The following is a 14,235-nucleotide window of genomic DNA, read 5'->3' as shown; positions in this document are numbered from 1 at the left end:
AAAACAGTAAAAAAAATTAATAATTAATTAAAAAGAAAAAAATAAATAATTAATTAAATAATTAAATTACAATATTTTGGGAAGCCTAACTTTTTCTGTCACTTAAATTTTGTCTAGTTCTCTCTGAAAATATGGGTGGAGGGCATATGTCTCCGCATTAATAAACTCTGTCTTCACCCAAATAAAATCGTATTTTTGGACCGTGACAGTCGTGACACTATTGCAATAGTAAACCCTAAAACGATTCTTTTTATTATTGGATACTTTTCAAAGCTAACACCGGTCATTTCTTTACGGCGACACCGCAACTAAGGGAGATAACCGTTTTATACAATTGTTTAATGGCGAAAAGCAATATTTTGTTTTCTTTGTTGTGTGTTGTTGATTGGGGAAAGTAATGAACAATTTATCGAAGGGAAAAACGGTGACAACAAAATGGACATTGCAGCGACTTGCATCAACGATATTATACGACAATTGGAAGACCCGACTATTCTCTGCGATCCGACAGCATGTCGAAATCTCATGGCCAAGGTAAAAATTCTAATTCGAAAAAGAAACAAAACAATCCATACCCATTTGTTTTTGTCCCCCCCCCCCACCCACACTTTTTTTTTTTTTTTTTTAACCTCTCAAATTAATTATTTGGTATTTGTACAAACCGGACCCCATGACTGTTTGGAGAAATCCGAGAGTGACGAATTACGATGACAGACAAAAAAAACAAAAAAAACATAAAAACAAAAATGACCACACGAAATTACACTCTGGTTCAGAAAAGTGAATACGAAAAAAAAGAGGGGGGGGGTGAAGGAACAGAATAGTTAACAAACCTGGTAAAGTCACTAAAAAGAGTCTTGAGGTGATTATTCTAAGAAAATAATTGTGTGTAAACATTAAAAATGTTTCTTATGTTAAATATTATTACGCGAGGAATTATTTCGAGTTAATATTTATTAGTAAATTTTTACGACTTGCTCCAGCCTCCAACCCCCCCCCCATGTAAAAAACGGCTTTCAGAATAAACACCCCTCGATCTCGAAAGCCGTTCCTAATATGAGGAGGTTTGGGGTGTGTTGGTGCAGAGAGTGATCCGGACGTAAATAATAATGTTATTATTTAAAAAGCCGTTCTTAACATTGGGGAGGGTGTTTTGTATCTATTCTATACTTCAACCTTACGATTGAACAAAAAAACATATCATTAAACTTGGAAATACGATTTAAAATATAGTGCGGATGATCACTCTGCACTAGCACCGGGGGTGTTCCGAAAGCCGTTCTTAACATGGAGTGGTTGGGGGGGGGGGAGGTTGTATTACGTTAGGGCAGGTCGTAGATCCATCTGAACTCGAGAAATGCACGATTAAAATACATAAAGATTGCTGAAGTAATATCAATGATGGCTATGGATTGCTAAAGAAAGACTATGCAAAGAAAGCAGCCATGATGAATACTATTTAAGCAATGTTTATATATTTTAATCGTGATTTTCTTGAGTTCAGATGAGTAAAATAGATATTAACTCGAAATGACTCATCCTATAATAATAATATTTAACATGAAAACATTTTTAATTATTACACACAATTATTTTCTCAGATCACCTCAAGGTTCTATTAAGTGACGTTACCCAAAGTTCTGCCCATCTTATGTTAAGAATGAGTGGTTATTGTCTAAAATTCACCCCCTCCCCCCAAAAAATACAGAAAAATCGCGCATATTTTTTTAATCTTTTTTTTTTTAAAACTATAGACAACATACCATAAGTTGTCAAGAAACAAATACATAACAAATAAATGTTACCAAAGGCAAGATGATTTACTCTTCTCACTACCTGGATAAGCTTTTAGTGGTTTATCTTATTTTAAAGCGTTTATTACAAGATAGCTGACGTAGGGTGTCTCTCTTTAGAGTCTAGATAATCACTCAAAACTCGAAAATAAAACAAAATACTGATAGAAATCCACTCAAAAAATGTCACAAAAACTCTTTATGGTGTACGTACCCGTGAAACAAAATTTAAAGCAAGAAAAACACTTGGTACTTGTGCATCTATGTTACTGCACTGAAATAACATTATTTAGAAACCTATTCTTAACATGGGGAGGGGGAGGGAGTTTGTAGCTATTCTGTACTTTCACCTAACAATTAAATAAACAAAATTATCATAAAAATTGAATTTAACTTGAAAATGCATTCAGCATTAAATAACCCGAAAAGGGTTGATATGCCGTAAAACAACCAACCAATCTACTTCTATTACGCCTACCTTTCTCACTCCAGCAATAACTTCTTGTATCATGCACAGCACCTCTTAGTCAATTGCGTTCTCTCATCAGTCCATGCTGATCTGCCTTTTAATAAAGTCGCATGCAGTCCACAAGGATCTGACTACAGGGTAATGACCAACTAACTTCCTGTATACTGAGGGAATTTTATCGTGACCTCAAATGAAGGTTATCCCTTGGAACAAAATGGCGCACACATCTCCTTTGACCAATCAAAAGGCACGCATTCAACACGTGATATAACAAGCAGTAGCAGCACAAGATACACCTAGAAAGGAGGAGGTAAAGAAGGGGAGGGAGAGAGAAGGAAAGACAGAAGGTGGAAAATAAAATTTCTACACTTTTTCTAACAACTCTGATAGTTTAGCCGTCAGTCCATATGTCTTGAGATGATCTGTCATCCTTTCAACAGTCACCTTTGTCATGTCCATCAGTACATCATCGATATAGAAGCAGGTAGTTCTTTTCACCACATCATCTTTGATTAACATGGTCTTAAGCACTGTCGTCATAACTTTTGCCATTTGTATTTGACCAATTGATACTGCCATTGTTTTCTTGTTCGCATGAATTTAAAGGTAGGCCGACTTTTTAAGTCCACGATTTTGGTTGCTTGTTCCATTCTTCTCTACTTCCTCATAAATTCTTCACATACATCAATTCCATCTGGTTCAATTCAACTGTTCACCTGTTTAAAATGAAGGGTAATTCTTACTACTATGTGCAGCCTAATAACACTGGAAACAGATAATGTCCAGACTTGGTTCTCTCTTCGGGTTGGGTTCCTGACATCTGAAGCATTTTTCAATAAATTGGCAACTTTGTCTCCCCATTGTCTGCTTCTCTACACTATCCTTGTTTGCGGTAGAGGTTGCAACAGCACTTAGTTTATTGGGATGTTTCACTAACACCTTGGCACGCTTGAAAATTTCCTCTACCTCCATGGTTCCAATCTCGGTTAACTGTTGCAGTTCTATTGAGATGCAGTCAAGAAAACCACTCACAACAATCTTTTTAACAGTCTTCCCAAGGCTCCATCCAATGTGTCTTGCCAATAGTAGCCTGGCTTCTGCTCAATACATGTCCATTGATGCTTCAGTTCATGTAAAGTCTCCAAAACTGCTGTCTTTAATCTGTTTTCAATATTCTCGGCATTGGGTTTATCTTCCTCTTTCATTTCTAGTTCAATGTTGTTACATAATCTTTTGCAACTTTGCTTATTAATTAAGCCATGTAACTACATTATTTTCTCGATTAAACAACATCAGACTTTCACTGCTTAACTTCACTCGTTTGTTCATTTTTTTTCTGTTTCGCTGAAATAGCTTGTGGTACTGTTTTTTGGGGGTTTTTTTTTTGCAGTTTTTTTTTTTGCAGTTTTTCATCAGTATTGTACATACACATGATACAGCCAAAATTCACAACTCCAAAATCACAGAAAAGATGTTGCGAGCCTGTCTCTCCTCTATCACTATTTTCATGACAAATGCTCGTCTGAGCTCCAATCTATGGTCCCTCCTCTTGGCAAACTTTCACAAAACACACTCAACTAGTTACAACCACTATCAACAATTTCCACCACACTCTATCTATGCTTAAATCTAAATACAGATTCCATGAACAAAGCTTCTTTCTTAAAAGTGCCTGTCTGTGGAACACTGTTTCACTGGTTTGCTTTCCAGCCGATCACAATATAATAATCAAGAGAGTATTAGCTCTATAATAATAAATACGAATTCTGCATTAATTAAAATATCATTTAAGCATATTTTATGACCAGGCAACGCCAGGTATCCTGTTAGTTTAACATGGATTAGTAGGTGTAAAAGAGTTGAGATAGCAGGGTAAATTCACAAAGAAAAGCTGTCCAATACATAGACACATCTTCATTTCAAGCGTTTACCTCATTCTGAAAGAATTCAGAAATTTTTTCAAGTCCAATGTAAACAAGTTCTTGTTGAAACCTCCCCTTAAATAATCCAAATTCTACCTAATCTACACCATTAATTATTATTACCTTACTTTCATAAGTGGTGATTGCATTGTAAAAAAATAAAAAATAAAAAAAATCACTCCCGTCCTTTGAAAACAAGCTTTTTTCCAAGCATCATCTTATTTGCATGTGAATAACGAGATGATTTGGTTAGCCTCAACATGCATCTCGGAAAGACCAAGGTGATATTGAACTAGCACACTGCCAAGTCGTCAATAATTGTTGATGGAAAGACCATTGGGGAAGTTGAAAGCTACATCTACTTTGGAAAGAAAATTACAAAAGATGATCTCCTCCTCGCTGAGATAAAGAGAAGGATAACATTGGGATGGGCAGCTTTTGGGAAAGTGAAGAATATCGTGAGAAGCCAAAAAGCAAGTATGTCAATCAAAGGAAAGATCTTCAATGAATATGTACTACTTGTGATGATTTACGGGAGTGAAACATAGGCCCTGATGTCTTGCCAAAGTGAAATCTTGGCAGTGGAACAAAGGAAAATAGAGAGGATAATGTAAGGCATCGTTCTACAAGACAGAAAGACAAACATCTGGATCTGCCAACAAACAAGAGTTATTGACATCAATACTGCCATCAAGACATCCGAACACAGATGGGAAGGGCAGATAGCATGGCAACAGATGGTCCATCAGGAGAATGGAATGGACACCTTGTGAAGATGAGAGGCCAAAAAGAAGACCAAGAAAATAGAGGGATGATCTGGTACAAGACGACATAGCAGTGGATAGCTTAGGACAGTTAGATGGCTGAAATCTAGTGAGGGGTTCCTCATTGCGTGATTAAACTTTTATTGATTAATATTGATTGATTATTGATGAATATGGTGTCGCTTTACTTTGAGATCCACCAGCATATAATCAGGCATGGACATCATTTTTTTTTTTTTTCATTTTTGCTCATAATCAGATGTTACATGTTAGACATGCAGAAGGGAATTGCCTCAAATCAAGAAATTTGAGGCAATTCCCTTCTGCACTCTTATTACTTGTTCCAAGTCGTGAAAAGGCATTTTATCACAGTTCTCACCGTGTATGTTTATAACACGTTTAGATTAGAACATGCATCCAAACAATCCAAATAGTGCACGTTATAAATAAAATAATTTTTTGTGTGAATGAATATTGGCCATGTTTCAGTTCTCCCTCCCAACTAGACACACACATACCATTGCTCCACTAGAATTACTGATCATCTAGCCTCAAATCGTATGTGTTGCCTAATCTATTCATCAACATATTCAATGCACCCACCCACTGCATTGTTATAGCCATCAAAGACAACTCCTTACAAAAATGAAATTTTATTTGTGTAATTCCATGTCAATACCTCGGATTTGTTTTTGTTAGATTTTAAAGTTGAGGGTTCACTTTATAAAACTCACTATGTCTGTCTCCATGTTTTTCAAAGACCATCTTCTCTGAGGCACAAGGTAGCAGAATGATGCAAGACAGATCAAATGATTGCATTTATTGTGAGCTGCTGAGGAGTCAAAATTGAAAACAATTTCAATTTTGCAAGCGTAAATTGACTTAAAGTGTACTTGTACGTATGCACAAATATATGTTTATATGTTAAAGTCCATTAATTTTAACTGTTTCTTATCCATGTGATAATAGCTCAAACAGTAACGACTAAGTCTGGAGCGCATGTTTCAATTCTAACTGATGGCACCCAAATCATATTTTTTTTAAAACTTTGGAAATCACTACTATATATTGGGTACAATATAATAATCAATAGAGTATTGGCTCTATGATAGTAAATACGAATTTTGCAGGAATTAAAATATCATTTTAGTGTATTTTATGACTAAGCATGCCAGGCACCCAGCTAGTTTAACATGGGTTAGTAGATGTAAAAGAGTTGAGGTAGCAGGGGTAGCAGGGTCAGTTCACAAGAGGGATAAATTATGATCTGACCAGAGACAAGTAAACTTGGCAGTCAATTTCTAAAATCTGTTCAACACATAGACACATCTACATTTCAAGTGTTTACCTCATTCTGCAAGATTTAGAAAATTCGTTCTTGCCATAAAAGTAATCTTTTACGATAAATTTTTCACTAACCTCCCTCGTTTACCCATTTAACGCACAATTTAAGGACGAAGTAACATGCTAACTTACTAAATCAGGCGTATAATGGCTGCTCAATATCAACAGCTACGTACCGACCTATACGCAAACGATCATGGCATTACACAGATGAGTTCAGTAAAAACGCACACATCTTTCTCGAATAAACGCTCAATCTGACCGAGTCTGTAGCCATTTGCATGCAGATATCTGAAAAAAAAATAGACTCACTCCATTATGATCAGGAGAGGATTATAATAACTCTCCAATGTCAAGGCTTGATGACCAATACTTTTAAGAAGATGAGTGGTCTCAGCAATGACAGCAAGTGCAGGTTCTGCCACGCAGAAGTAGAGTGTCTGAACCACCTGACATCCAACTGTAAGGTTTTGCTGGGGGGAGGGGACAGCTATTATATGACGCGACACAAAGGAGTGTGTAAATATCTCCACTGAACCATCTATAAAATGTTAAATTGTGAATGTACGAGGAAGAACAGTTGAAAGTAAGTCCTACAAGATCCCCTATGACTATGCAGTCCCTACAGCTACGAACAACACTATTCAAGTCTCCATGAAGAAGTTTTTCTCATGGAGACTAATTTAGGTCATTTTTTTTAAAGTAAGATTATATGACTTGCCATACATATTTGGGCTGGTGCATCGGCTACTAGTCTCTCGCTCCTTGACAGGGTTCAAAAGAGAGTCGCAAATATGATAGGCCCTAAACTGGCATCTAAGCTTCAGCCTCTGTCCCATCGTCGAAACATTGCATCCCTCTGCCTGTTCTACAAGTATTTTAATGGTGAATGCTCTGATGAACTGCAGACACTTGTGCCCCCACGACGTGAACACCCTCGACAGACCCGACAAGCTGCAAAATCCCACCCCCACACTGTAGAGATCCCTAGATGTAAAAGATCTTTCTACTCCAGTAGTTTCTTCCCCAGAACTGCTAGACTTTGGAATTCCATTCCAGGTCACTGCTTCCCCAACTGTACTGACATGCAGAAGTTCAAGTGCAACGTGAACCAACATCTTGCTGCCCAAATCCCTACATAGTACCCCAGTAGATGTTTCCCCTGATAGTAGCCCCCTACACCAAAGTGGCAATGTGCCTTGTTTGGGGTGAAAATGTAATAAAAAAAAAAAAATTTTTAAAATACCATTTTTCTCGGTCAAAATTTAATGGAGAAATAAAAAAAAAAAACTGTCAAAAATACAAAATCTGGCCTAGTTTTAGAGATATGCGAACATTTTCAAAGTATGTCAGCTAAATTGAAAATTAGTATTTTGACCGGTTTCTCAAACATAATAAAACCATATTCCTTGTAATGTTTTTTACTAGGAACCTAAAATTGAAATTGAAAATAAGATATTTTTTTAAGAGGTTGGAAGCTTTATTGATTATTAAATTCAGAAATAACATGTACAACCATACAGAAGGTAAACAAAAGAAGTGACTTTACAAAGAAAAACCGTTAATCAAGCAGTGTATGACAATCTCATCCCTAAGCCAATGTTATACTGTTGCATGATATGCTTTGATTTTGAAGCCAGTGCAGCATCACTTCAGTTTTCACCGAGTTCCTGGATATGATGAACATGTTTCTGGTTGTAGTTGTCCTCACCAACCCATTTCACAATCAGTTTATCTCTCTGCTCAGAGAAGTGGTGTTGTAAGTGCCACTTGATTGATCCCATTGAACTGCATATGATATTTGAATGTGAACTACCATCAAAATGGCTTTTTGATAATGTTGTACTGCAATAACCACATGAAGTAAAAAAGGGAACAACAATTCAACTTTTGTGTTCAATGTAGTCAAACAATCTAACGTCATTATCGTAACATGTAAAATATGTCTAAAGTAGTATATACTCTGGGAATTTCCTAGAGCTTCAATTTTGTGATTGTGTACTTTGGCTACATTGTTTTGCACATAATTCATGGGTTTTCCAGCATTTTCCTAGCATACACACCATGAAAAGTGCACTTTTTCAGAAAATTTGACCCGGATGATAAATTAATGTGTAGTCTGAATTTCAATACTAATAAAAATAATTGACTCGTACATATTGTCATAAATACCGGCAAGAAACTTTTCTATGAGTTGGACTTTTTATATAGACTTATTTAGAACCTGTGATTTAATTTATCAAAAAAAAAATATTTTCGGCTTCAAAAGCCAACATTCTCTAAAAAATAAATTGTAACTTTTCCTGTTTGTATCAGATTTTGATAAAACTGGTGTTTTCTGATCAGTGGATGGTGTGTTGTATTGGATTGACTAATATTTCACACTTCATGTATGCATTAGACACTGTGGGCCTTGAAAGCTAAAAAAAAAAATGTAAAATTCGGAAAAAATTGAAAGACAAAAGTGCTCATTCTTGCATGGCAAATTCCCAATAAGCGTTTTTGGTCTAGTGTTTGTTTGTTTTTTTTTTTTTGTTTTTTTTTTGTTTTTTTGCTGAATTGAATATACATATGGTACATTCTTGCTTGAATGCCTTATTTTATGTCTTGGGTAAGTGAAATTTGAAATATGACTTTTTTTCTGACGGCCTTAAAAATTTTTGTCACAATTTTAGGACCATTTTTCACTAATTTTTTACACAAATGGTGCTCTAGCTCAAAAAATGTAAATTAGAAGTCAGTAAACCCTATTTGATTTTGAAAGCTAAACTTATTGGCTACAGACCCAACCACGTGCCTAGGACTGTGCTTGTGAAGGGTGCCCGAAAATAATTTTGGCTTCACGTGAGAAAAATTTCTTCATGTAGACTTGAATAGTGTCGTACCTAGAAAACATAACTAAGTAGGAGGAGAAAGCGGCAATTCTAATAGAAGTTTGTGTTCCAAATTATATTGGTCCCAAATTATATCGGGTTGAACAGAACTGAGAAGGAAAAGATAAATGCCAAGATCTTCTGCACGACATAGGAAATTGGAATCTTAGGAAGATCTCTATCATTCAAGTAATTATAGAAGCACCCGAACTCCTGGAAAAAAGTATCAAAAACTACTTGGTAACTATACCCAGTAAACAAAGTGCAAGATAGATCCAAACAATTGCACTTAAAGAGACAGTTAGAATCTTAAAAAGATCTCTGTCAGAATGTGATAGCAGGTGAATGTCTGGCATCTGCTAGGATGCCCCATCCCTAGCTAAAACAAAATACAAAAAAAAAAAAATTGATGTATTTATGTCTTTATTTTTTTAATACTATTTTTTTTTTAAATTTTCGTTTTCTATTTCACAGGTGATGAACCTAAGTGGCCGTGGAGTTGATCTTTCCAGTCTTTCGCCTCACATTGCCAAACTTCTTGCCCACCCTGACGCGATGGTAAAAAAAATTGCCTGTGAATTTGTGTGCGTACAAACACAGAAGAGTTCGGACCTCATGCTGCTGGTTGTGAACTCCCTCCTCCGTGACTGTGCCGACAGCTCCCCGATGACGAGGGGTCTCTCTCTCCGAACCCTCAGCTCACTAAGACAAGAACTTGCCTCGGAACACATCCTGCAAGCCGTACAGAAAGGCCTTGCAGATCACAGCTCGTATGTGCGACGAATTGCCATTTTGTCGTCGGTCAGATTACACCGTCTGTCCCCAGAGATGGTCATCGAAATGGGCATTGTTGATAAACTGTATAGCTTAATTCGTGACTCAGATCCAGTGGTCGTGGTCAACTGCTTACTTGCTTTGGAGGAGATCCTCAAAGACGAAGGTGGAGTCGTGATAAATTATAAAATGGTCTACCACTTGTTGGCTAGCATGCCTAAATTTACCAGCTGGGGACAGGCTTATGTGTTAACCCTGCTCAACAAATATACCATAAAATCAGAAAAAGAAACCTTTGATATTCTCAACATTTTAGATACATACCTCCAGGAATCGTCGTATTCGGTTTTTATGTGTACTCTGCAGCTTTTCTTCTTCTATACAAGGACGATGCCTCATTTGAAAGATATGGTCCTTTTCCGATGCAAGGAAATGATTGTTTCCGGATTAAACTCCGGAAACGTGGAACTCACTTATTCTCTTATTGTTTTCATTGAAAAATTTTTGGATGATTCAAAAAACGTATTGTCAGAGTGCTACAAATCTTTCTTCTGTCGTTTCAAAGAACCACCGTATCTGAAGATAAGGAAAATCGAAGTCTTGCCCCGTTTGGTCACCCCACAAAACTTTCCAGAAATTCTTGAAGAGCTTCGCATGTATTGTTCAGAAGTTTCTTCCTTGGTTTCTTTCAGCTCCATGAAAGCCATTGGTCAGATTTCCAAACTGGATCCTGAGTATTTTGACCGTTGCGTTGAGAAATTGGAAGAGTTGTTAGAAATACCAGAGGAGAGCATACGAGCTAATGTTCTTCAGGTCCTCGAGTTGCTGGATCTGAGAAATTATTCTCGTCTCGACAATCTCTTAACTGTCATCTGCTCACGAACCCATCTTCAACCGACCAATGAGAGTGGCTGTTGTGCCAACCTGTTCCTAATTGGCGAATATGGGCACTTGTTGGATGAGAGTCCGTACCTTCTGGAGGAGTTCTTGGAGAACTACTTGGAGGAATGTACAGATGTTATACGGACTTACCTGCTTACTGCCGTAATGAAGTTGTTTCTTTTACGACCTGCAAAATGCCAACACTTGCTCGGACGTTTGCTGGAGGTGTGTGCTGCGTCACGAAACAAGGACCTCAACAGTAAAGCATATAATTACTATTATCTTCTGAAACAAGGACCAAAATTTGCAAAAGAAATTGTTTTAAATAAAAGATTTTCTCACTAAAACAGAATTTATTGAATGCAAAGTGGCTAAATTTTTTGACCAACATATACAACTGTGCATGGTAATAATGGCACGGATAAAAATGGCACAAGTGAATAAATAGGAAAAAATGTCACAAAACCAAGAATATAGAGCATTGGGTTTCTGATTTTTTTAGATGAGGATTGGTTATTCATATTATTGGGATTCTTCAGACTACTGTTCTCATCTCAAGTGCCATTTTCACAATGTTTCGGTCAATGTAACCTCCGATCTTTTTTAAGTGTATCTTGTCGAATTCTGGAATGTGTCTGAACTTGGGAATCTGTACGAGACTTCGAACGGAACTCTTTATTTACTTCACGAGGGGGTAGCATGCTCTTGTTCCATCAGCCACGACTGGATAGAAAAGCTAAGTAATTCGCAATTGTATTTTTGGTTGTAGGAAAAAATATCAAAAAAACAAGAACATAGAGCATTGGGTTTCTTAACTTTTGAGATGAGGATTGGTTATTCAGATTATTTGGATTCTTCAGACTACTGTTCTCATCTTGAGTGTCATTGAGTGACGAAACGAGAGCATGCTACCCACATGAAATAAATAAAGGGTTCAGTTTGAAATTCCATCCAAATTCCAGAGTTCGACTGAAACATTCCAGAGTTCGATAAGATATATCTCAAGAAGGTCAGATGTTACATCGACCAGAACAAAAAAATGACCCTCAAAATGAGAACAGTAGTCTGAAGAATCCAAACAATACAAATAGAACATTGGTTCGCAATTAGATGATTTCAACTGTACCGAAGTTCTTTCTGTAGAAATTCCACCTGACAGTTGTTGTAGAGAGATGAGTATTCACATTGACATTGGATATGAAGATGATAATACTGTAATCTGTAGCGAAGCAGTTACATGGTAATGGTATCCAAAAACGTGGAAATTTCACCTGACACTAGGCATCCCGAGGAAGAATTTTTTTCTTTGTACTTGTAGAAAAACAAGTTCTTGCTCTGAATGTCTTACACGAATGAATCAGTTGAACATCTTTAAAGAACATAAAAATAGAATAGAAAGCAACAACATTTCTGTAGGAAAATGGATGCAAGAAGCAATAGAAAAAAGCTGGGCAACAATCATTTGCCAAGTAGAACTAGTATAGAATTTTGACACGATATGGGAACTTTTAATTATAAATAATAGATAATATGTACAGTAATAAATAAACAATAGCAATAATACATGTGTAAAACATATAGTAATATACAGTAATAAATAAACAATAGCACTAATACATGTATAAAACATAGTAATATATAGTAATAAATAAACAATAGCAATAATACATGTATAAAACATATAGTAATATATAGTAATAAATAAACAATAGCAATAATACATGTATAAAACATATAGTAATATACAGTAATAAATAAACAATAGCAATAATACATGTATAAAACATATAGTAATATATAGTAATAAATAAACAATAGCAATAATACATGTATAAAACATATAGTAATGTATAGTAATAAATAAACAATAGCAATAATACATGTATTAAACATATAGTAATATATAGTAATAAATAAACAATAGCAATAATACATGTATAAAACATATAGTAATATACAGTAATAAATAAACAATAGCAATAACACATGTATAAAACATAGTAATATATAGTAATAAATAAACAATAGCAATAATACATGTATAAAACATATAGTAATATACAGTAATAAATAAACAATAGCAATAATACATGTATAAAACATATAGTAATATACAGTAATAAATAAACAATAGCAATAATACATGTATAAAACATATAGTAATATATAGTAATAAATAAACAATAGTAATAATACATGTATAAAACATATAGTAATATATAGTAATAAATAAACAATAGCAATACTACATGTATAAAACATATAGTAATATACAGTAATAAATAAACAATAGCAATAATACATGTATAAAACATATAGTAATATACAATAATGAATAAACAATAGCAACAATACATGTATAAAACATATAGTAATATACAGTAATAAATAAACAATAGCAATAATACATGTATAAAACATAGTAAAATATAGTAATAAATAAACAATAGCAATAATACATGTATAAAACATATATTAATATACAGTAATAAATAAACAATAGCAATAATACATGTATAAAACATATAGTAATATACAGTAATAAATAAACAATAGCAATAATACATGTATAAAACATATAGTAATGTATAGTAATAAATAAACAATAGCAATAATACACATATAAAACATATAGTAATATATAGTAATAAATAAACAATAGCAATAATACATGTATAAAACATATAGTAATATACAGTAATAAATAAACAATAGCAATAATACACGTATAAAACATATAGTAATATATAGTAATAAATAAACAATAGCAATAATACATGTATAAAACATATAGTAATGTATAGTAATAAATAAACAATAGCAATAATACATGTATAAAACATATAGTAATATACAGTAATAAATAAACAATAGCAATAATACATGTATAAAACATATAGTAATATACAGTAATAAATTAACAATAGCAATAATACATGTATAAAACATATAGTAATATACAGTAATAAATAAACAATAGCAACAATACATGTATAAAACATAGTAATATATAGTAATAAATAAACAATAGCAATAATACATGTATAAAACATATAGTAATATATAGTAATAAATAAACAATAGCAATAATACATGTATAAAACATATAGTAATATATAGTAATAAATAAACAATAGCAATAATACATGTGTAAAACATATAGTAATATATAGTAATAAATAAACAATAGCAATAATTCATGTGTAAAACATATAGTAATATATAGTAATAAATAAACAATAGCAATAATACATGTGTAAAACATATAGTAATATATAGTAATAAATAAACAATAGCAATAATACATGTATAAAACATATAGTAATATACAGTAATAAATAAACAATAGCAATAATACATGTATAAAACATATAGTAATGTATAGTAATAAATAAACAATAGCAATAATACACA

The 14,235-nt window shown here is 34.0% G+C and overlaps 1 protein-coding gene across 1 annotated transcript; it reads left to right on the top strand.

Annotated features, from left to right (window-relative positions):
• The first annotated feature begins 272 nt into the window (after positions 1-272).
• Positions 273-11,168, top strand: LOC145241353 (AP-4 complex subunit beta-1-like). The gene is made up of 2 exons (XM_080104222.1): positions 273-534; positions 9,640-11,168. The coding sequence occupies exons 1-2, from the start codon at positions 436-438 to the stop codon at positions 11,164-11,166; spliced, it is 1,626 nt and encodes a 541-aa protein (XP_079960348.1). The 5' UTR covers positions 273-435; the 3' UTR covers positions 11,167-11,168.
• Positions 11,169-14,235: the final 3,067 nt, after the last annotated feature.

This window comes from Euprymna scolopes, chromosome 20, assembly GCF_053919585.1.
Source record: "Euprymna scolopes isolate OS-2025 chromosome 20, ASM5391958v1, whole genome shotgun sequence".
Lineage (NCBI taxonomy): Eukaryota > Metazoa > Mollusca > Cephalopoda > Sepiida > Sepiolidae > Euprymna > Euprymna scolopes.
The sequence above is the reverse complement of the archived record's forward strand: the minus strand, read 5'-3'. Positions and strand labels throughout refer to the sequence as shown.